General features: G+C 33.3%; 1 protein-coding gene across 1 annotated transcript in view; it reads left to right on the top strand.

Moving 5' to 3' along the window:
* Window positions 1-11,326: 11,326 nt before the first annotated feature.
* The window catches only part of RUS2 (root UVB sensitive protein (Protein of unknown function, DUF647)), a 34,722-nt gene continuing 21,905 nt past the window's right edge, over window positions 11,327-24,143 (top strand). The window contains exons 1-6 of the mRNA XM_088978742.1: window positions 11,327-11,404; window positions 11,486-11,605; window positions 13,446-13,534; window positions 14,021-14,105; window positions 14,466-14,525; window positions 16,818-16,911. Of these exons, the coding sequence (XP_088834868.1) occupies window positions 11,393-11,404; window positions 11,486-11,605; window positions 13,446-13,534; window positions 14,021-14,105; window positions 14,466-14,525; window positions 16,818-16,911 (460 nt within the window). The 5' untranslated portion in view covers window positions 11,327-11,392. The remainder of the gene's footprint in view (window positions 11,405-11,485; window positions 11,606-13,445; window positions 13,535-14,020; window positions 14,106-14,465; window positions 14,526-16,817; window positions 16,912-24,143) is intronic.

A 24,143-nucleotide genomic window follows, 5' to 3' on the forward strand; every position in this document is an offset into this window, starting at 1 on the left:
AAGTATGGACATACCCAATGCAGATTTCTGATTTCCATTGCAGAGCTATAAACATGGACTCATTCGTCGATAATCCTTGGTATGTCACCTTAATCCATAGTGGATCAATACAAAAATTCCTTCAATATTCCATTTTTAAATATTGAGTGTATTGATGCTTTCATCTTTGCTTTTTTTATGACACTTAATAATATTAATATCAATTAAAAAATAAAAAAGAAATAAATTAATAAATTAATCATCTAAATTGATATTTTTCTTAATTTAACTCTAATTTTTATTATTCTGCCATATTCCAATGCTTCCTCACTACATCCCAATAATCCATAAGGTTATGTTTGGTTGTAATGCAAATAAATTTGCACTGATGCAAAACCATGGCAGTGCAAATGATTTGAGTGTAAATTCTGACGTATTTTTGTTTCAAATTTTAGTTTATTTTGTTTGATTGCAGTATAAATGAAGTAAATTAAGGCATGAAGCAAAATAAAGTAAAATCCAAGGTTTTTAAAATCGACCTGGACAATGAACCGGTTAGGGGTTTGGTTCTCAGGTTGAACAGTTTGACCATTCGAATTGAACGGACGGCCCGTTCTGACAAAAAAATAAAAACCAGCCAAATCGTTGAACGGTTCAACCACCTGGGTGGCTGGGTCAGCAGTTTGTTGACCAAATCAATATTTTGGGGGAAATAGCGGTCCTAGGGTAAAACGGAACCTGATTGGTTCCCGGTTTTTCTGGTCTAGTTTTGAAAATCATGGCAAAATCGAAAACAAAATTAAACAAGAATTTGCATTTTTTACATTTGCACTCCCTTGCATTTGTATTAGTGCAAATAAATTTGTATTGCAACCAAACATAGCCTAACTCACATAAACTATTAAAACATATCCTTGATTTTTCCTAGTACTACTGGAGAAGCCTGGACATGCACATATGAAAATAAATGCAAAAATCAATAGTTAAAAATATAATTAAATTTATTAGTGCAAATCAAGTATGATAATTTGAGATGAAAATATGGTCTTGACCCCAACTTGGGAAGGAATTGGATTTAAGTCTTTAGTAGTCACAACCTAACCCAAGCTCTATCGGCATTGGCATCCTATACCTTCTCAATTGTTTCACTTTATGATCAAATCCCACTGCCACCAGGGTTAGGAGGGTTAAGGGAATGGGGGATGGGCTACCCATTGTGTAGCCCCATAAAATGTAAGAAAAAATATAAATGAAAAAGAAAAAGAAATGGGGACTTTTAATCAATGGTTTAAAAATGGTGTTGGTCACAAGATGGAGACACTTAGAGGTGTAAATTAGGTCGTGTTGTGCCAGGCCCAACATGTGGTCCAGGTTGTATTGGGCTCAGGGTTCCAGATCCATGGGATAGTATGGAACAACATGATTGTGTGTGTTGTGCCACTTTTTTTTTTTTTTTGGGGGGGGGGGGGGGGAGGGGGTTACAGAAATACTCTCCAACAACTATAAACAACTATATAGGGGGTATTTATGTATTTTGGTTTTGGGGGGAGAAAGAATGATACAAATGCCCCCCAACAACTATATAACAACTAGTTTGGGGGGCATTTTGGGTAAAATGATAAATAACTTTACAATGACCAAAATACTCCTCCCAACAACTATAAAACAACTAGTTTTTAGGGTATTTTGGGTAATTGGATTATTTTCAATTCCTATAAATAGCCCTATCCTTTACCATGACACTACACCTGATGTTTCACACTTTCATCTGAAGCAAATGATCAAAGTCAAGAATAATAGGAGAAAATGTTGAAGTCAATATTTTTTGTATACTCAATAGTTGTATAACATTTTTTCGAATTATTGTAAATTTTGTTTTAATTTTATTTAATTTATTTGATATTTTTTTAATAATGTAATTTTTTATTTCCAATTTGTAACTATATTATATTTTATTAATTTATTCCCTTTTCTATTTTCCAATTTGTATGCTTTGTATCATTCAAATTTAAATGAAATAAAATTCCTATTTTTTCTTCCAATTTGTTATTCACTTTGAGTCTGTCTCTTTGACTTCTTATTTGGTTAAGTATGTTTTTTTCTCATTTCTTTGTTAGATTTATTATTTTTTTCAAATAGTTCCCAAAGGAAAGTTAAATATTTTAGTTTTACTTAGCAAAGAAATAAAAAAATGTAAAAAACAAAAAAAAAAAACTAATCTGGCTCGATTCAGCCCACGCCTAAGGCTCAACCTGTGGCTTAGCATGGCATGGCCCAGGCCCACGGCACGACGTGGGCTTGGGCCGTGGGCCGGGCCAGGCCAACCCCCCAAATTATCCTTGGGGAGGGGGCAGCATGACCCATGATGGCCTGCAAGCCGACATGGCATGACACACACTTTGCGTGGGCCGCAAGTTGGTTGTGCCATGAAAGTGCAGGCCATAAGTAGGCCATGCCGTGCTGGCCCGGCATGGCCTGTTTTACACTTCTAGAGAAACTATACAATAAATGTTTTGACTTTTTTGGTGAATATAATATTTTCACATTTGATTTGGGCACTGTATATATAACCTTAATAATTGATACAATGTGTAGGTTATTGAAGTAGCGGTTGTGGTCTTTGAAACCTAAGTCTGAAGATCTTAGACAAATTGAGTGGATTAAGTAATGAAGTTCTCCAAAGAGTGATAAAGTTTTCTTTTTTTTATTTTCTTTTCTTTCCTTTTTGTTTTGTGTGTTTTGGTAGAAACCTAAGAGTGAGTTGAATAGAATGGAATCCCCGCTTTATATATTGATCTCAAATCTTATTAGAGAAGAAACTTTCCTTATTTGTCTTTTTTTTTTGTTATAGAAGTTTTTAAGGTAAGTCATTAAATAGTTATGATAGCTTAGCACAAGTTTTCTGGCCAAGTTACCAATAAGTGGTTTTGCTTGATGTTTGACAATCTGTAATTATTTCTTTGCTATTACTTTCTCATTTGTTTGTATCTGCATTCTCAACTATGTTTCATGATTTTTTTTGTATTGACTTTAATTTGTACTTTTCACTACGGTTGCATTTGTTTGCGATACAAACATTGAATTGGGGTATATATGTACCCCTGTTCAGATTTGTGAGCATTTGTAAGCTATTTTCTAACATTTTTATATCGTAAGGAGAGTGCATTACTGTGCCCATTGATGGATATAAACTTGTACTTTTTGGATCTCAATGTTAAAGGCTTACTTTATTCCATTGGTCCAGCGAGAGAGAGACCACCATACAGCCTTTTACATCGATTGGAAACAAACATGAAGAGAACAGAATGGGTTAACAAATGTGAACAATTTTGCATTTATGAACCGAAAAAAAGTATTTATGTAGAGTACATATTTGCGTTTGTATCGCAAATAAACACAACCTACATGACAAAAACGTGGTTTAGCATTTTGTGTGATTCACAAACCCAAGCCAATTTGCACTTGTGCACCTATCTTCATCTGTTATACTCACATGCTTGGTCCGGTTTGTAATTCTTATGCGTGCCCTAATTTGCAATTTGCATATCTACCTTTGTAATGTTGGGTTCACATTTTGTTTTTATTCATAATTCTTATATATGCCCTAATCGCATATATAGTTGATGTAGTCATGTAGAGGCTGTCAAGAGAATGGTTCTTAGATTTGACCAAATCGAGGTGATTAAGATAGCACAACCATAACATGGCTATATATAATAGTTGAATCCTTCTTATTGAGTCTTTACTACTATGTTTCATCCATAGTTAAAGTTTTACTCCTATGTTTTACCCAAAAAAAAGCTTATCCAGTCAAGCCCTAAATTAATATTAATCCTACATTTGGGATTCTTATTATCTAATTAAAATTAATATTAATTCAATAAAAGGTGTCATTTGTATCCTTTTCAAGTTTTGGTATTTAGATAATTCCACATGTATTATGTTAATCACAGGTGAAGTTCATGAATTTATAATTTTTATTCTAAATATTAGGGTGAATTTATAGAGTAGTTGATATAGGATTTCAGCAAAAAACATAAACAATGATAAAGTTATTGGTTATGAGATCTCCAACCACCATTTAGCAGTCCTTATGTGTCATGTATGTAAATGAGAATTTATGGACCGTTGGAATGGGTTTAATGAAAATAATAAATGGTATTAGGGTCACCATAAGATAATGTACGTGGCCATTTATGATAAATCAAACACTGGAGCCATAAAAAGCACTAGAAAACAAAAATTGTTGAGGGTAAAAATCAAAATACAACCATGTTAGTAGTTGGCACTCTCATTTTTATCATTGGAAACACTTTGATGTAATTGAGAATTTATGGACCATTGCATTGGGTTTAATGAAAATAATAAATGGCAATAGGGTCACGACAGTATAATGTACGTGGCCATTTATGATAAATCAAACACCGGAGCTGTAAAAAACACTGGAAAACAAAAATTGTTGAGGGTAAATATGGAAAGTAAAATCAAAATACAACCATGTTAGTAGTTGGCACTCTCATTTTTATCATTGGAAACACTTTGATAGTGTTCGACCCATTTAATTTTAATTGATAGGATAAATATGGGAAAACAAAAAACATAAAGGTTAAAAAGGGAAACTACAATTCAGGCTTTTTGGCAAAACAACTGTTACCATAGCTCAAGTTTTACTTTTATGTTTCACCCAAAAAAAATTATCCAATGAAGCCCTAAATTAATATTAATTCCATAATTAAGATTCTTATTATTTAATTAAAATTAATATTAATTCAATAAGTGGTGCCTTTTTGTGTCCTGTTCAAGTTTTGGTATTTAGATGATTCCACATGTATTACGTTAATCTAGGTGAAGTTCATGAATTTATAGTTTTTATTCTTAATATCAGGGTGAATTTATAGAGTAGTTGATATAGGATTTCAGCAAAAGCATAAATAATGATAAAATTATTGGTTATGGGATCTCCAACCACTATTTAACAGTCCTTATGTTTTATGTGTGTAATTGAGAATATATGGACTGTTGCAATGAGTTTAATTTAAATAATATTGATCAATCCCTAAATTAATATTAATCCCACAATTGGGATTCTTATTATCTAATTAAACTTGATATTAATTCAATAAGAGGTGTCTTTTGTATCCTTTTCAATTTTTGGTATTTAGATGATTCCACATGCTTTGTGTTAATCGTCAATGAAGTTCATGAATTTATAATTTTTATTGTAAATATCAGGTTGAATTTATAAAGTAGTTGATATAGGATTTCAGCAAAAACATTAATAATGAAAAAGTTATTGGTTTTATGGGATTTTCGACCACCATGTAGCAGCCCTTATGTGTCATGTGTGTAATTGAGAAATTTATGGATTGTTGCAATGAGTTTAATGAAAATAATAAGTGACAATAAGGTCAGCACATGATAACGTACATGTCCATTTATGATAGATCAAACACTGGAGCCGTAAAGATGTAAAATCAATGATAATGTACATGTCCATTTATGATAATATACATATACAATTTTTGGTATATTTCTCTCAATGATAAATAGTGAATGACCTTGTACTAAGTACGGGGAATCAATAAAATTAAATTTATATTTATTAATATTTTAAATAATTATTAAAGTTTCAAGAAATATTTATTTCAAAAATAACTTTTCAATAATCATTAGAATATGGATAGTTTCTTTTGGTATGATACGCAGAGGGTAAATGATTAACTAAGAATGATAGAATGTAGGTAGAAGTGGTTGTGGATAATCACTTTTATTTTTTCTGCATTTTTTAGGAATAGATTGAAAATGGTGGTAGTGGGTTGTGGACTTTAGCAGCAACTTCTCAGAAAATGCCACGTGTCTAATTTTCCATAAAAATGAAAAGGCAATGTGTCTGAATGGTGGGGAGCAGTAACCTAGTAGTGGGCTATGGGCTTTAGTAGGAATTTATTGGAATTGTCACGCGTCTAGTTTTCTTGAAAATGAGAAAGCCACTTGTCTGAATAGTGGTAATAGGTTGTGGACTTTAACACCAACTTCTCAAAAAATGCAATGTGTTTAAATTTGAAAAGGTTGTGTGCCTGAATTGTGGGGGTTGTAGCTTGAAAACCTTCATTTAATATATATAATAAATTTGTTGAAGGTAAAGATGGAAAGTAAAATCAAGATACAACCAATATAATACTTGCACTCTCATTTTTATCATTGAAAAAACTTTGACAGTATTTGACCGATTTAATTTCAATCGATAGGATATATATTAGAAAAACAAAAAGCATAAAGGGTAAAACTTTGATAGTAAAAAAACAAGCTTTTTGACTAAATAATTGTTACCATGCATCCTCAATTTGAGAGAGAGATCCCTAACCTAAGTATCTTAATTTCTTCATTATAGTGTATCAGTCTTAAAATTGGTTTCCTGATACTCTTTGATGTTAACAATCAATCAACGAGCACTTTTGCAATTTCCTTAATTCAATGCTCTATATTAAGTTGGGTGAAGTTAGGATGATTGAGGTCAACCCTTCTCAACTCGGGTTGGCTGAGTCTCTTCACTTCAGTTTGTTAAACGTTCTTATTTCTTAGATTTATTATTAAGTGAAATCACGTTTTATAATTTTAGCATTATTCTATACTTATATCAAATTAGAAATATTCTACCTTCAAACTTGAATTTTTTGCTTTTATAAATACATATGTATGCATATTTATGTAATATTAACATCAAAATATAAAAACACAAAAGCACCAATTTAGGTTGGGTTTGGACTGCCAAAGGCCTCAAATGTAACCCAACCCAAAATTAAGTTGGGTTCATACATTTCAATAGAAATGCAACAGATCGGATTGGATTTGAATCAGGATATATCTAAATCCAATCCGATAGTACAAACATCAGATCTGATCTGATCCTATTATCCGTTCACACAAACACATTCAAATTCGAATCCATTAATAATGTTGGATATCCAAATATGATCCGATCTGATTTAATTTATTCAAATTTTAAAAAATATAACAGTTTGTATAAAGAAAAAACAAAAAAATACAAGTATTTTATGTGTTTTCATAAAAAATTATAAAAAGTGCAATATAAACATTTGCACCCCTACATTTCAACACCAACCTCGACCCAATTGGCTTAGTTGGTAAGGTTTCTGCTGGTTGTTGTAAAGAGCCTTGGGATCAAATATTATTGTCACCAAGTATCGATATGTAGTATATTATATCGATATTTTGATCATTGGTTATGGGTAAGGGTTTTTTTTTTTTTTATTTCTTTTCAAGGGTTACACAATTCTCAACCCATAACCCCCCAACCCAGGTAAAGGCGGGATTTAATCTCGAGTCTTCGCTACAACGAGCAAAAAACCTTACCAACCATCTGATTGGCACCTTACTTTTTTTTTCTTTTTTTGTATTGAATCACTCACCTTTGCCACCATGGGGACTGTATTTCAATTTACTTTGGTATAATATAATATAATACATTATTTTTCGGTATAATATAATATAATACATTATATTATAATACATTGGTATAATATAATATAATACATTATTTTTTCTAACAACATTAATAACTCTTATCCGAAGTGGTGAGCAATAACGAGGTTGGCACCTAAAAATCCCAATCCAAATTCGGGCCCAATTGCATCCCTGTTCCCTACGGTGGGATTCATAAAAAGACGTCCAAACTTTTATCTTGGATCTTGAATTCTAATAGGGCCCACCACAAAGTTACCATATGTATTATTTTTGCTAGGATTCCTCATTGTCTATTTACAAAATTCAATAACATTTGATTTCATGACGTAGACTACTTGTAGAACGACCGGCTTAATTTCATTTTGGGGCTTTGATCACCCCGGCCCGATCAAGTTATCTCTTATTGGCAGTGAAATGTGGGTTGCGAGTTTTTGACGTGATGCGATATCGTTTCAAATACGAAGCAATTGACCAAGAATTATACTAGCGGGGACCCGTATGATGCATGGAATTTTGAAAGATTTAATAAATTTCATTTATTTTTAATTAATATTAAATTAATAATCGAAATGTATTGTTAATTAACTAAAAGTATTCAAAATTATTATTAATATCTAAAATTTTAATAATTATATTTTTCATTTAATGTTGATTTACAGAATAATTATTATTAATTTAAATGAATAGATATTTTTAATAAATTTAGTTCTATTAATAATTTGTAGTAAATTTTGTAATTGTTATTATTTGTATTATTTTTGAAAAAGTACGGATAAGCCCACTGCAGAATTCTGATTTCCACTTTAGATCTACAACATTTCAAAATATCAATTACCCCCTCCCTATGCACCAATGGCCGCCCGTGAATTGGCATCCATTCCGAGCTGGCATCTACCCCAACTGTGCATTGGGCTGAACCATCATTCTCCCTATTATTTTTGAATAAAATGTTGATTAACTTTAAATAAATAAAAATAATTATAAAAACTAGTATTTTTATTAATTTCACTAATAATTAAACAATTATATAGGAATGACAATGGGGTGGGTTCAAGGCGCAGCACCCAATCCCTATCCCTGCCCCATAGCACTATACCCCATCCCCGCCCCATCCCTAGTGTCATGCGGGTTTAGGGCAAGGCAACCACTCCTCAATGTCAAGCTTTCTCAAATAAGCCCGGCCTAAGCCTGAGCCTGGCCAGATACTATTACATATATAAAAAAAATACTTATATATAATAAATAATATATATTATATATTCTTCTTAAATTATTAATAAATATCAATTTACTACTAGAAAATATAAATTAGTTTATTAATTTATTAAAATTATTACTAAATTAATGTAATATTAGTTTATAAAAGTAAACCTAAAATAAGACATTTTGTGTACAGATCGGGCTTCGAGCTCGGACTCCAACTTCGGGCTTTATAAATAATAAACTATAAACTCCAACTTTGTTATTTAAATATTAAATAATAATATTTACCATATAGGCATATAACTTCCAAGTTGAACTTATTAGGGGTTGTTTAGCTTGGGCCTTATCCACCAAAACCATCATTGGACCCCAAAAGTTTGATACCTAATTAGACTTTGAATTTAATTATCCCTGATATATGTGGGCATGGTGCATATCCCTGATAACAATTTGTTACCTTTTATTAATTATTAAAATATTATTATCTATTAAAATATTGTAATTATTAAATTATTGTATTTATTTAAAATGCAGTAATTTCTGGAAATTCTCATATTTTTAGAAATATTGCTAATTTCTTGGATAAAAATAATTAAATTTAATTTTCTGATAATTAAATATAACTTTTTGGTAATTAAATGTAATTTTCAACTATTTAAAAATAATTATTGTTAATTATATTAATATTAATAATTAAAATGCATTATTTTTTCATTATTATTCAGTATTTTTTGTAATAAAATATAATTAACTTTATTTTTTTAATTATTTTTAGTATTTTAATTAAGCTTTAAGTTTTTCAGAATTTTTGAAATTTTAATTAATTTTTGGTGCTTTTTCATTATTATTTAGTAATTTTTGCATATGAGTATTTTCATTGTTTATTTTTGCGTATTAGTCACTACAAAAATAATTTGCATTTTCTTTCAATAAAAATAAATTAAATAACTAAATAAATACCATAATTAATAAAAAATACAACTAATTTTCAATAATTTCAGATTTTTAGTAAATACCCTTATTAATATAAAATATTATTAATTTTTAATATTTTTTATTTATTTTTAGTATTTTAATTATGTTTAGATTTTTCAGAATTTTTTGGATTTTTAATTATTATTTTTTAGCGTTTATTAAGGTCTCAACTCATAAATGATCTAATAATATTATTAAAGCTATTAATTAATATTTTTATAGTTAAATTTCTTATTTTTATTAGTGTTTCTTAAGTTAGATTTTTAAGTCAAATTGAAACACATTTTTAATATTTACTAAGTTTTGTTAGTATTTATTTTTAATGAAAGCTTAGTGGATTTTTAAATTAGTAATTTTTTGATTGTTTAACATTAACCTATTTATATTATTTGATTTATATCATGGTTTTCAAAACCAAACCGGATTGGAAAAACTAGACTTCAGCATAATTTCATTATTAATTTTGTAAAAATATTAAATTATTATTAAATTGAATATTATGTTTTTTATTGCATAATTTCTTTATTTTAACTATTTAAAAAATAATTATGTTAAATATTTTGTTATTTAAAACACTTAGTTATTTAAATATTTAAAAATACACATTATTTGAATTAATGATATTTAGTTATTTTAATATCAAAATAATGTTTTTGTTTTTTTAATGTTAAACTCTATTATTTCAATAACATTTAATTTGAATAATCTAGAAAATCATAATTTATATTGTTAGTACATAATTTCGTGATGACTTTTGTAAAAATATAAAATTATTAATGATATGAATATTATTAAATCTATTAGAATTGTTTTTTGTGTTTTTAATAATTATTTTAAAGTTTATACTATTATTACATAATTTCATTATAAATTTTGTAAAAATGTTAATTATTATTAATTTGAATATTATGTTATGATTTTTTTATTTTATTTCCTAATTTTGTTAGTTTAACTATTCAAAATATAATTATGTTAAATATTTAGTTATTTAAATATTTAAATAATATCTAAAATATTTAAAAATACTCATTATTTGAATTTAAGATATTTTGTTATTAAAATATTTAAATAATTAAATATTTTATATATAATTTTTAGCTATTTTTAGTATTTTATTATTTAAGATATTTAGTTATTGATATATTGAAATAATTATTTTAAAGTTATTTGAATAACATTTAATTTGAATAATCTAGAAAATCATAATTTATATTGTTAGTATATAATTTCATGATGAATTTTGTGAAAATAAAAAACTATTAATAATATGAATATTATTAAATGTATTATAATTATTTTTGTGTTTTTTGTAATTATTTTAAAATTATTATATAATTTGTTTAAATATTTAAATAATATTTAAAAGTTTAGTTTAAACTATCTTTAGATAGATTTAAATAAAAAGTTTTAAAGAGAATAAGTAGAAATTAGAGATAATTTGGAGAGAAATTCTTTAATAAATTAGGGATAAATTAGAAAAATAAGAATCGGATATGATTTAGGATAAAATGGGGGAGATAGTTTTAGGAGAAGAGATTATTAAGGAATGAGAGCATCTCATTGGTTTAATGATTACTATTTTATATTTGTAAGATAAAAAAATAAAAAAATACAAAAATACAAAGGAGAGCTATTATGTATGTATGTATTACCAGCTGTCCTCCTATAAATATCCCTTGATTTCAAAGACCCTCTTACGTCTCACATTATCCCCTCCCTTGCCAAGTCGTTTCTCACTTGGCCTTCCACCATGAATCTACTGGTAATTCTACTTTCTTCATCCTAAACATTCAATTCTTGTTTCTGTTTTCTTTCTCTCTCTTTTTAATTTCTTTATACACAGGCAATGATTCAGCCGAAGAAGAAAGAACCAGATAATGAACCAAAAGGGCCTGATTTCTGGATTGAAACCTTCAACAATGTTTCGCGCCTGTATAAGTTTCAAGCGGACGGTCGTCTCTCAGTGTGTTTCTCCCTATCTCTCTCTCTCTGTCTTATTTTTCTGTTTCGAAGATTAGTGTCTATTGTGTTTCGTTTTTGTTTCACCTTTTCTTTTTAATTTTTGTGGAATTCTTGGTAGGAGTTTCTTTTTTCTTTATTTACTTTATTTTTTACATTGAGGTAACATTGGGTGAGCGAGTTTGGGTGTTTTTTATTGTTATTATTATTATTTTTTTTCATTATGAATAGGATTTTGGTTATAGAAACATCATATGAACTTATTAACGTGCTTTTGGACAAAAAAAAAAAGATCCAATTAACTTGCTGAAGTTTTGTGTCTATCAGCTTTCAATATATGTTGAAATTTTCTGGTGCTTTGAGTAACATAACACTTATCTATTCAAGTACCTGATTTGGTTCTTCTTTGTTGTTATTGATATTACTGGAGTTATGGGCAAACAATAAATCCCAATTTGACTTGTACATTATTGCACTCCTTCTAAACTGAGCCTCAAGCTTAGTTTGGAAAGAGTACAAATACAAATATGTATAGTGCAAATACACACAAAATCGTTCAAAATACAAGGTTTTGCACTGTATACATTTGTATTTGTACTCCTTCCAAACTGAGCCTCAGTAACAAAACAGACATCAGCAATCCTTTTATGAATTCAGAGAATTCCAGAAATCAGCACCAAAATCTTCTTTCTTCAGCCCTTGAAACTCTGGAATCAACAACACCCAACCAATAACTGTCGAACTGATGACAGACACCACCGCTCCCACACTTTTCTTTTTCTCCTCTAAGATTCTTTTGTTTCTTTCCTTCCAGATCTCCCAGAAAACAGAAAAGGGAATACAGGTCCATAAAATCTTAGACTTAGCACCTCCTCGGGTTTATAATAGTTGCCCTATGGTGCATTGCTGGGTGAATCAGTATGTGACATCAGAAGGCATTCTTGTCACAATAACACTTTGAAAATGAGCATGTTTGGTAGCTCTATAGGCTGCAGTGTTGATCCATTGAGGTGAACGTGTTCACTTTCTTAGTTGTAGACTTGTAGGCCTGTAGCTGAAAACATCTGATTTTTGTTGTTTGGTTATATGTATTTTGGGGGCCTATCAGCAAAGCATTGTAACAGTCAAATCCAAATTTTATGAAACTAAATTGTATGTGCACCTTGCACAAAACGGTCACATGGAACCATCTTGGTTAGACATATTTTTAGGAATCAAGGGGGATTAAAATCGTGTTGAACTGGTCTGGTATGGATACCTACCCATGCTTCTTGTATAGGATATAGAAACAGTGGAGAGTCTCGGCAGAGGTTGTATATGCATTTTCTTTTTTAATAAAATATTCCTTTTCCTTATCAAAAAATTTGTAGAGAGTTTAAACTCATTTGTCAAGTATATTTCATTCTTCTATGTTTTATTTGTTTGAGTTTATGGCTTTGTGGCACTAGTATATTATCCCAAGATACTATTGAAGGTTTTTGGGGTCCATGGGAGTACATTTTAGACACTCTTTCTGCATGTGTCTTTTGCTTTTTACATGAACCAAATCTGGTAAGGAATCATATTTAGTTCAGTTCATTTTCTCTAGGATTTATTGGTGACACCATGATTGATTGATAAGCTTATGTTGTTTGAGTTGCTCTCATGAAAATAGAGAAATATTTGGCTTTTCTGTATATTTCTATTGATTCTTTTTGGACTGAGATATACAATGGTCGTGAGATGGTTAAACAGGTGGGTACATATGTCATTTTGTTCTTCTGTTTCTAGAAACATTGCTTTTTAAACAGAAGTGATGCTCTTATACAAACTGATTGGGCTGGATCTCTGGATATCCTTTGCAGGTGAAGGTTGTTGATGAGTCAAGGCCTGTGATCCATAAAATGGTTGAATCATTTCTCAGTACATTTTTCCCATCAGGATACCCTTGCAGGTAACCGCACCATAATTTTATCATGAGCTTGAAGTATATATACATGGGAGACGGTTTCCTAATTAAGTTAAGTAAGGAGCTACCTTACATGATCTATCCCATTTATGCCACATAGACTGATAACTGATTATGGCCAATCCAAACAGTTCACCAGTTATAGGGCCCTCTGGTTTGGTCAGGTGTTCAATCTTCAGCAACATCAGCCCCATACCCACCTTGTACTGGTTTGGTGGTTTCCTAAACTAAAATAGTTTGTTCAAAGGTTTAGTTTTTTCTTTCTTTTACTATAAAACTTACCCCACAAAGAAAGGCTTGTTGTGGACAGGTGGCAAGTGTTTCACAGCTGACATTTGCCCCATGAATGGAGACCCAACTAGATTGCCTTGTTGAAGATATGTGCATTGTTTATGATCTGACTAGAAGACTCCCTACCTTATGGTGGTTGTGTTCTGGGTTTTGACTTTCTATTTTTTCCTTGTTGTGCAGTGTGAGTGAGGGCTACCTTAGATATACTCAGTTCCGAGCACTTCAACACCTAACAAGTGCAGCACTATCTGTGTTGTCAACTCAGGTCTTGTTTTTCCTATTGTGCATCTGCACACCCATAGAGGGACTGTAGCCTAGAAAAAAGCATGTAGAATTAGTTTTGTTCCGTTTATAATTCTCAAGAAATAAATTGTATCTGGCATGCATTTTGAATTTCCCTGTTAAATTCTACGATTTATAGCTATCTTTCATTCATCCATTCATTCATCTTTTTTAGATAAATTTTTCATATTTTCAACTATTTTGAACCATCATTTTATTTATTCAAGTTACAGGATTGTTTTTTTTTCTTCTATAGCTATTATCTTTATTGTTCTGTAGTGTGCATTTGATTTGACAACATCAATATGAGTAGTGGCTTCTTAATGTTCTTACTCCACTGCAGTCACTGTTATTTGCTGCAGGCTTGCGACCAACCCCTGCACAGGCGACAGCTGTAAGTTGGGTAAGAACAAAATATTTGGTCCAAAAGCAGATGTTTTATGATAATCTCTCTCTCTCTCTCTCTCTCTCTCTCTCTCTCTTCTTCTTCTTCTTCTTCCTCTTCTTCTTTTGGGAAAATTGCTTAAAATACCCCAGGGTTTCTGGCAAATACTTAAAGTACCCTTATGGTTTCAGAAATGACTTAAACTACCCTTGTGGCTTCTGACAATAGGACAAATACCTCCCCTCTGTTAGTTCTCTGTCACATTCCATTTGCATGTGACATCACGTGACTTGTAATATCTCAAAAACCCAGTTTTTCCCTATTATTTAAACAGAGGCCTCACTGATGACCTTGGTGCAGAATCTATGATGCTGGATGCAATGGATTTTGGGAAAGTTGTTTTCATGGTTGGCCGATCACTCTCTATTCAGAAATAGGCACACAAGTTCCTTTTTTTATCAAACCTTTCCTTTTGTAAGAAATGTATAGTTATTTTGTGTTTTGGGTTGGGTGTATTGGTCTGTTTGTTTCCTGGTACAGAATCTCATTGTACAGGGTCTTTTTTATTCGATTTCCTTTTGAGCGAATTACCTTACCTTAAAGGGCAGGCCGGTGCACGAGGCTCCAGCCAATGTGAGATCTGGGGAGGGACAGATGTATGCAGCCTTAACCCTGCACATACAAAGAGTCTGTTTCTAAGATTTGAACCCTGGTCAGCCAGGTCGCAATAGAGCAACCCAACTGTTGTGCAAGGCCCACCCTCAACGAATTACCTTATTCTTCAAAAAAGTGATGATGGATGCAGTGGAGAAGGTTGAAAAAGAGATCAAGAAGCCACTTTTGATGTCTGCACGTGCATGTTCTTATTCTCTCTTGCAACCTGCATCTTCAAGTTATCTTCTGAGATGATGGAGAAGATGCCAACTCCGCTGCTGAAGACAAAACTCATACATTTTAGAAAAAGAGAAGCAGCGATCACATTTGTGTGGTGTTTTAAGGAGATGAGCTAGCAGATCTCAGTTTTACATTGGATTGACTGTGCAGGTGCCTGTGCCTCAAGAAGAAGTGAAACAACTTTCACCATAGCCTTCTACTCCTAAGAGGCAGAATTTGACTTGAGAAAGTTTTCTATGTTACTCTGTTGGTGTTGCAAGGAGTTATGATTCATATTGGACAGCCCAGAATTTCTGGAAGAACCTCTGTCCCCTTCTTCTGTTAAATTGTTTAAGTCACCAAAAGACTGAGACTTCAAAATAGGTGATTTAGCTATCCTCTGCACACAATGCTCCCTATTTTGCCGAGGTTGAAGATGAAACCAAGAAGATGAGGTGTTTGATGTTTACATGATGCCAATGTAGAGGATGGTGTACTAATGAAATTCTTTGGAAGGATTGAACCAGAGACTGTATCTCTCTTCTCTATCCATACCTGTGTTTCTGTTACCATAAATATTTGTCTGAATCCTTAATTCTTTACCTCAAATGCTTCCCCAAAACTCAAAACTGTATCTTGTCATGGTTCCTCTCAAACACATCTCCATTCAATAAGAAGCTTGGCATTAGGAGGCCAAAGTATGAAAAATAGTTGACTTAATTGCAAAAGCCCAGTCAGAGGAGCTGAAGAAGGATGCACTTGCAGCTATGGAAACTCAGAAGAAATGAGGGGAATTCAAGGATAAGGAAATGGTTGATGTGAAGTCCTCAGACATCTGAAACTTTACCTGATTCTTGATTCAACTCAAGTCACTGTTTTGCATAATTTTTTCATCTGAATCTTGAGTTGACTCAAGGCTGCTTGCTCTCCATTGGAAAGATGGCCAAATAACTTAAAATAAAATCAACCAGCTGGCTGAAATCGGTGAACTGCGAGATTAAATTGGTATTTCTGTTGTTACACAGGGACAAAAGGAAGCTTTAGTGGCGAGCAGTTTTGGCTTTTCTTTCAAGAAATTCTTTGTATTTCATTTTCTTAGATCTGTTTTCTGTGCTGGTTTACAGTTGTTGGGTATGCTAGGTCGCAGGGATGAACACCAGTTAGCTCTGGCCCTACAGATCTGGTCTGTTCTAGGAGATTGCAGGGGCACAAGAGGAAGGTAGCTTTGGCCCTACCCATCAGGTCATGTTGTTTATGAAGGTGTATTTTGAAAATTTAAAGAATAATTAAGGGGGTACATTCTGACAAGTATATATATTTCAGAAACCTCAGGGGTACTGTAGTTATCAAAAACCCTCAGGGTAGTTAAGTAATTTTCGTTTTTTTGGGTGGGGAGGTTGGTTTAGTCCCCTTATTGTTCATCTTGATGAAATGCAGATTTTAAAGGATGGTATGCAACATGTGGGCAAGCTAATATGCAGCAACATGGGTGCAAGAATGGATTCTGAACCAAAGAGTTGGAGGATACTAGGTTTGTGTTGTCCTCCATTTCATTTGCTTTGTGCATGGGGCTGTTACCTAATGCTCATCCTAACTATATGTGGTCCTGGCAGGGGGTGGACTGGATATGGACCTAACCAACGACTTTTTTCTTTTCTTTTCTCCTCTCTCTCTCTCTCTCTCTTTGCATGAGAGTTGAAAACACATTCTTTTTTTTGGAGAGAATATAGTAGTAATTTCATTAAAATTAAAAAGAGGTATAATATGAGATGATGTACAGCTAAAATCAGAACAACTAGATCCACAGATTACATTGGCAGAATTCTGTTGCTAGACTATCAGCCAAAGAATTTAATTCTCTAGGGAACCAATGTAAAGTTACAATCATTGATTCCAAAATGTCTCTAGCCTGCAGCCTCCAAGGATCACTATCTTTCACTCCTAACCAGTCCCCAAGGATCAAAAAAAAAAAAACAGTCTATAGTGTTACAGAGTCTCCTTTGATGGCCAAACTCAAGATACCCAAACTTCTAGCAATTCTAATTCCAGTAAGGGCAGCTAGCACCTCTACCTTTATATACTCAGCAGTCCCAATTGGGCCACTAAAGGCCCAACAATTTTTTTTTTTGATAGATGAAATAAAACTTTATTAAGATCAAAACATAAGATAATACAAAGAGTCTTCCCTAGAAAATGTGCAAGATGCAGTCTCAACATTAATCAAATTACAATTGAGCCCAGAACAAATGCTGCCTATGCACCATTGCTTAGCTAAGAAGTCAGCTATCCCATTAGCTGACCTCCTTTTCCATTGAATGCTTACAGCCATATTGGATGTTAGCTATTTAAATCTTTTAATAGCTTCCCTGTATATCCAAATAACAGTGTCTAGGTTTGTTAGCCAACCAACTACCAACTTAAAGTCTCTTTCTATTATCAATCTGTCCACATTCATCTCTCTAGCCAACTACTAACTTTGTCTTGATCACACCCCCAATGCCAGCATCACCTTGGTTTCTGAAAGCACTTCCATCAAAGTTTAATTTTGTCACCCACACATGTCTAGAGATTGGGCCAGATTGGCAGGTTAGAATCATATGTGAGGAGTATAAGATGTTCAGTAAATTTCTTTGCAATTCTCCCACTGAAATTCCTTGAAACTCTACAGAATTTGCCACCCATAAATTGCATAAATTAGTGATACTGGATTTTCCTGGTTTCCTGACAATGGAGAAGGATATGTTCAGCTGTTTCTCCCTCACTGTGACATAAATACAAATATGAGGCGAAATACATAATCCGCCCTGGTTCTTTTGTAATAGGTCAAAAGAAGTGTTTTAAAAGCACAAGGCGCAAAAAAGGCACAGGGGCCAATTTGCGCCCGAGGTGCAAGGCACAAGGTGAGGCGCATGCCTTTTTGAAGCAAGGTTAAAAATACTAAAAATGCTAAAAAATAAAAAAAATGTTAGAAAATTCAAAAAATAAAAAAATATTAAACATAATATTAATAAAAAATATGAACTTTATGTATTTTAATTTTAGATAATAAAGTGTATTCAAATGAAAATTTAAAAATAAAATCAAACATATAAAACATTTTCAAGCAAGTAAAACCCACAATCTCTTTTTTCCTCAATTTCATTACTTCAAGTAGCTAATGTGATGTAAAACATATTACATTCTTGATTCTACGAGCCACCTTTGTGCCATACCCCTCGAGGCAAGCCCAAACAAGTCCCATGTTAGGGTCTTAAATTCTTAATTCTCACACAAAAAATAATGATTTTATAATTTTAATTTGCTCGCTCATCGAAGCTTCGAGAACCCCCTATTTACTAATGTTGTTCATTCATTCATCCTAATAAAATATCTTCTTAAAAAGTAATTATTTTTTGTGTGAGAATTAAGAATATAAGACCCTAACATGGACTTGTTTGGGATTGCCTTGAGGGGTGTGGCACGGAGATCTGGGGGTGGAGCCCTCGACCTAGTCGCTAGGTTAAAAAAAAAAGCAAAAAAGCATTGTTTTCAAAAGGCACACCCTTGGGCTGAGGTGCAAGGTGCATCAGGCGCGTGCTTAGGCGCACCAGGCATGCAACTTTTGAAAGGGCTGCACCTAGGACCTAGGTGAGGCGCATACCCTAAAATGTGCCTCGCCTGTGTGCCTAGGCCGCGCCTGAGGTGTTCCTTTTAAATCACTGGTCAAAAGTGTTTAATTTCTTTAAGAAATAGTACTTCTTTTCCTTTTTTATTTGTGTGTCAAATATTTTGTCAAGTCATGCCCATATTTTTAAAGGGCAGTAGAGGTGAGTTGAGAGGCATAAGCCTGAAGGTGAGTGGGGCAATTTTGATTCATGCTTATTGTCTCAGCCTCAGGGATGATCTAAAAGGCATTTGGCCTCAATTTTTGAGGGGCATATGTCTTTGCACACCTTGCTTCAATTATTGAAGGCATGTACTCTAGTTGGTCAATCCAGATGCCAACAAAAAACATTTTCTTAATCAAGGTTCAAAATTTTGATATGATACACCTTGTATTGGGCGTATCGTATCGTATTGTTAGCTTTCCGACACCCCAAATAAGGGGTGTTTTGGAATTTTGGCTCTTTCAGGGGTAGGCAAGCCTCAAACTGACCCCCTAAGACATTTTTGAAAAAAACTAAAAGAAAAGTTATAAAGCATTGAAACACACGATATGCCTGTTCATGCGTATCGATACTTCAAGCCATGGTCATAATCCTAGTGGGCACTGGATCAATTATAGGATAATTTAGTAGTTGTTGAATGAGTTGCATGGAAGAGTTGTTAATATCTTCATTCATTTATCAAAAAAAAAAAAGAGTTGTTAATATCTTTTGCCATAATCACAATCCTTAAAGACCAATTAAAAATCCTTAAAGGTTCCTATTTTTTCCCTCAAGATTTACCATTTCCTATTTAACTCTCTATTAGCATTTATTGTGAGGTTTGTTTTTTGAAAATTAATTTTCTCTTAACTCTTGTTAAATAGGAAAGAAAATGAGGTCAAATTCTAATCACACCTCATGTTTGAATTGACTTGCAATTTCTTTGCACTTTACCGGTCATCACTCCATTGGTGATTCTATGAAATTAAAACTTCCTCTGTTAGACACATTTCCCGTATCTTCAATATAGAACCCATTCTTTGGTTAGGCTTAACTGTCTGTAAAATGAAAGCTAGCAGAACTTCATTATCTCATATGATGAGGGGCACCATCATTATAACACAGCTCCATTAACAATCAAGTTTGGTTTCCAAATTTATAAGGCTTTCTAGGCCATGTTTACTTTAACTATCTTATTTGTCAAACCCAATGTAGAATAAAGAGGTCTTTGGAACTCTTGTGCTGGTCCTTGTAAATGGAATAAGTATAGTTTTATTTAATGGATTCAACTCATCTATAAGTGTAGCTTAACTATTGAGTTAATGGTCTAGACTTAAGTTATTAAAATATTTAAAAAGGGTTATTTTGTGGTCCATCTTATTTAAGTGACTAAGGAATAAGCTGATATGAATATTCAACTCGTCTATAAACTTGTAACCTAACTATTGAGTTAAGGATTAAAAAGGCTAAGGAGCTGAACATCAGGAAGGTGCTAATTGAGGGAGGTTCAAAGCTTGTTATAAGCTGGCTCCAGAAAGAAGAGGAGGCTGGATGGTGGTTCTACATATATGAGAAGAGGAAGGTTGTTAATTGGCTAGAAGGGATAGAGGTGACTTGTAAGTGGGTCAAGAGAGATGCAAATGCTTTTGCTGATACACTTGCCAAACAAGGGGTGGGAAGGAACAGTTTATTTTGGGCTATGATGTAATTCTTTTTGGGAGGGGCTAAGAGTGTATCCCTTCCCCTTGTACTCTATTCTTTACTTAATATTTGTCTTAATAGTTTTTGCCTTTGTTATTGATCAAAAAAAAAAAAAAAAAACTATTGAGTTAATGACGTAGACACAAAAAAGTTATTACAATATTAAAAAGGTTATTTTGTGGTTCAACTTAACAAGTGACAAAGGAATAAGCTGATATGAATTAATAAATAATAGCAAAAGTAATTAGATAAAAAATACTTGAGGCAATATTAAAACACCTGTAAGAGAGATATGAGATATTCTTTATCACAATGGGACTTCACCAAGGCCCATCTTTTAGCCCTTATTTGTTTGCATTTGTCATGAATGAATTGACTAAACATATTTGGTAGGAAGTCTCATGGTGTATGTTATTTGCTCATGACTTAGTATTAATTGATGAAACTATAGAGGGATTAGATGCAGAATTAGATTAATGAGCATATGCCTTAGAAACAAGAGGTTTTAAGCAAGGTAGGACTTAACTAGAATGCATCCAGTATAGTTTAGCAATGATAGGAGTGGGAATCAAGGTGAAATTAGGGCTAGAGACCAAGAGATATCTCAATGTGACCTCTTTTGCTACTTTGGTTTAATAATCCATAAAAAGGGGATAGATTGAGGAGGATGCCACCCATAGAATTAGAGTGGGTTGGGAAAAATGGAGGGGTGCATCTGAGTCCCATGTGGTAGTAGAAGATTGGACTAAAAGTGAAATTTTATAAAATGGTTATAAGATTATCAATGTCATATGGAGCAAAGCATTGGTAGAGGATGCTTTTCTGTCTTTAAGATGTGGAGAAGGCTAGTGAATTTTGAAGCAACAAATTTCATTTCTGAAGAGGCCAGAGTAGGTGTGGAGATCCCTTTAAAGATTAGGGAGCTGAACAATTCTTGGGTATTTTTGGTAGGTTCAAAGTCTATTGATTGGCCTAGAACTTTATTGAGGTTGCCTTGCATAGGGATAAAAGCTTGGAATGGAAGAGTTTTAAGGAAGTGAGAGGAAGAAGATATGAAGTGGAGAGGAGGAATGGAAGGGGTAACTTCATTGCATTGCTTGAATTTTTCGGGCAAGGAAGAAAGTAGTTGGTATTCTTCCTTGAAGGACGAGAAGGAGAAGGGTGGGGTTTAATCCACAAAATTTTAAAGGGTTTCTTTAAGTATCATGAGAGAGCTTGCATAGCAGCCAAAGATAATGAGACATCAAATGAAGAAAATGTGGTTATAGAAGAGAAAGATGTAGGGAAGACTATAATCATAGCAAGAGGATGTTGGAAGGGTAAGATGGATGCCTAAGAAGGAAAGAAGACCTAGACTAAGATGTTGGTAGCCGAAGTGAAGCAAGAGGTTTGAGATTGGAAGAAGATTGTAGAGGTGGTAAGTAGAGGGTTAAAACTAAAGGGAACAATGATCATCACACCTTTTGAAAAATGTAAAGCTTTCATTAATTTGGTTGAAGAAGTGTTGGATTTGGGAGTTGTAAATTTACAATTGAGTTATGGAATATCTTGGTTTTGAGCTGGCCCCCATGTCCAATGCAAAGTATTTGTGTATTGAAGATGGTGTCATTGTTAGAATTTCCAAGCTTCCTTTCCATCTTTTGAAGCAAGAAGTTTACTTATCCATCGCCTTAACTTGTGCAGGGAAACTTGCAGGGGTCTTTACATTCGATTTGCATTCAACAACCATACTCCTTTAATGGTGTGGGACCAGAAGGCATACCTAGGTTGGTGGAAGTCTGGATTGATAATCACTATTATTAAGTCTAGCTTGCAACTTCCATTGAAGCAAGTAGTTGGGCGGAAGCTATAAAAATGGAAGATCTAGAGGTTGAAGATGATTGGCTACGTGGTAGAGCAGGATTGGGCCAATTCAAATTTCCTAAGGAGTTTCATTCAAAGGGGAAACTTAGTCCAGGTGCCGAAAAATAAAAACGGTGACCACTTCTTTAAGAAATTAGGCAAAGATTTTAAGGGGGGAAACTAGAGAAGGCGATTCCGAGTAGTGAGGGGCATTGTTGGAAAGATAAATCTTAGCCCTAAGGGGGTGGGGCTCCACTGACTAGAAATGATCAAAAGGAGAAGGGAGAAGCATAGAACAATTGGGTCTGGGTTGTTGCGAAGGACGAAAATGGAAGGAAAGTGATGGTCACAGAGGGAGGGGAGATAAGGGTTTTTCCATATAATTGTTGTCACTCGGATGAGATTTAGCAATTAGAGAACACATTAACTAGAGAAGATGTAAAGTTAGGGCAGGATCGAAGCATGTATAAAATCCAAAAGAGTAAGAAGCAGATCTCACTATGCATGGATGCTTCTCCGTAGAAGAATCAATCGATTGAAAGATTAGTCAAAATTGAGAAGTGTGGCTATGGGGAAAAAGAATATGTTGAAAGAGAATCATTGAGTGGAAGTCTAGGGATATCTAGAGTGACATCAAAGAGTGTTGACAAACAAATCATTGGAGTGAAAACTTTGGAAATTATCGCGCAACTGAACGGTAAGGTTTGCTTGGTTTCTAATGGTCTTCCATCTTCTCCTCTTGCTTTGATGGGTTGGGGTGGCTTTGGTAGGGAAGAAGATTTGGGTGATGGGGGGTTTGATGGTGTGGATGAAGGAGGAAGGAGTTTAAAGAGAAAAAGAGTGGAGGACAATCAACAGAGGGTTTACATAGAAAGAGAAGATTGGTAGTACAAGGAGCTTTAGGGGAAAAGGTTGAAAGGAAAGGTTCGAATTAGCAAGAGGAGGAAGAAAAGGAAGACAGGGAGGGGGGTGAGGAGATTGTGGGGGCTGAAACTATATAGGTTGCGGGGGAAGAGAACACTAAGAAAAGGAAGGTGGGTATTGATCAACTAGTGGATAGACAGGTGGTGATTGGGAAGTCTCTTTGCCTCTTCATTCTAGGGGGGAAGGGTTGGTGAGGAAGGCAATTGAACAATTTGAAAGAAGAGAAGGGAAGAATATAACAAAAAGAAATCTGTTGGGGAAGGGGGTGAGGTATGGGAGGAAGGAGAAGGGAAGAAGAACTTGTTGATGAAGAGTGAAGGGAGGTCAGAGAAGAATTAATAAGAAAGGGGGAGAAGGCTGAAAATTTAAGATGGAGATGGTGTCTTGACATGTCAGAGGATCTAAGAGAAGAAAGATGAAGGAGGTTGAATTGGTTGCAAGTCTTCTTGGTAGATTAGGCAAGCTTGACAATTAATCAAGAGGATAGTTGGGGTCATTTTTTGGAAGTTTAGGGTTCAATTTGTAATTTGGATAATTATTTTGTTTTGCCATTGGGCAAATTGTAATGCTTGAGTTTGTTTGTAGGTGTTGCCTTAACACCGGGCTAGGTTTGTTACTGCCTTCTTTCTAATGAATTTTACTTTTAAAATAAAAAAGAGTGAGGAGAGGA

Source organism: Nelumbo lutea, chromosome 3 (genome assembly GCF_056320005.1).
Source record: "Nelumbo lutea isolate HS-2025 chromosome 3, American lotus-T2T, whole genome shotgun sequence".
NCBI lineage: Eukaryota > Viridiplantae > Streptophyta > Magnoliopsida > Proteales > Nelumbonaceae > Nelumbo > Nelumbo lutea.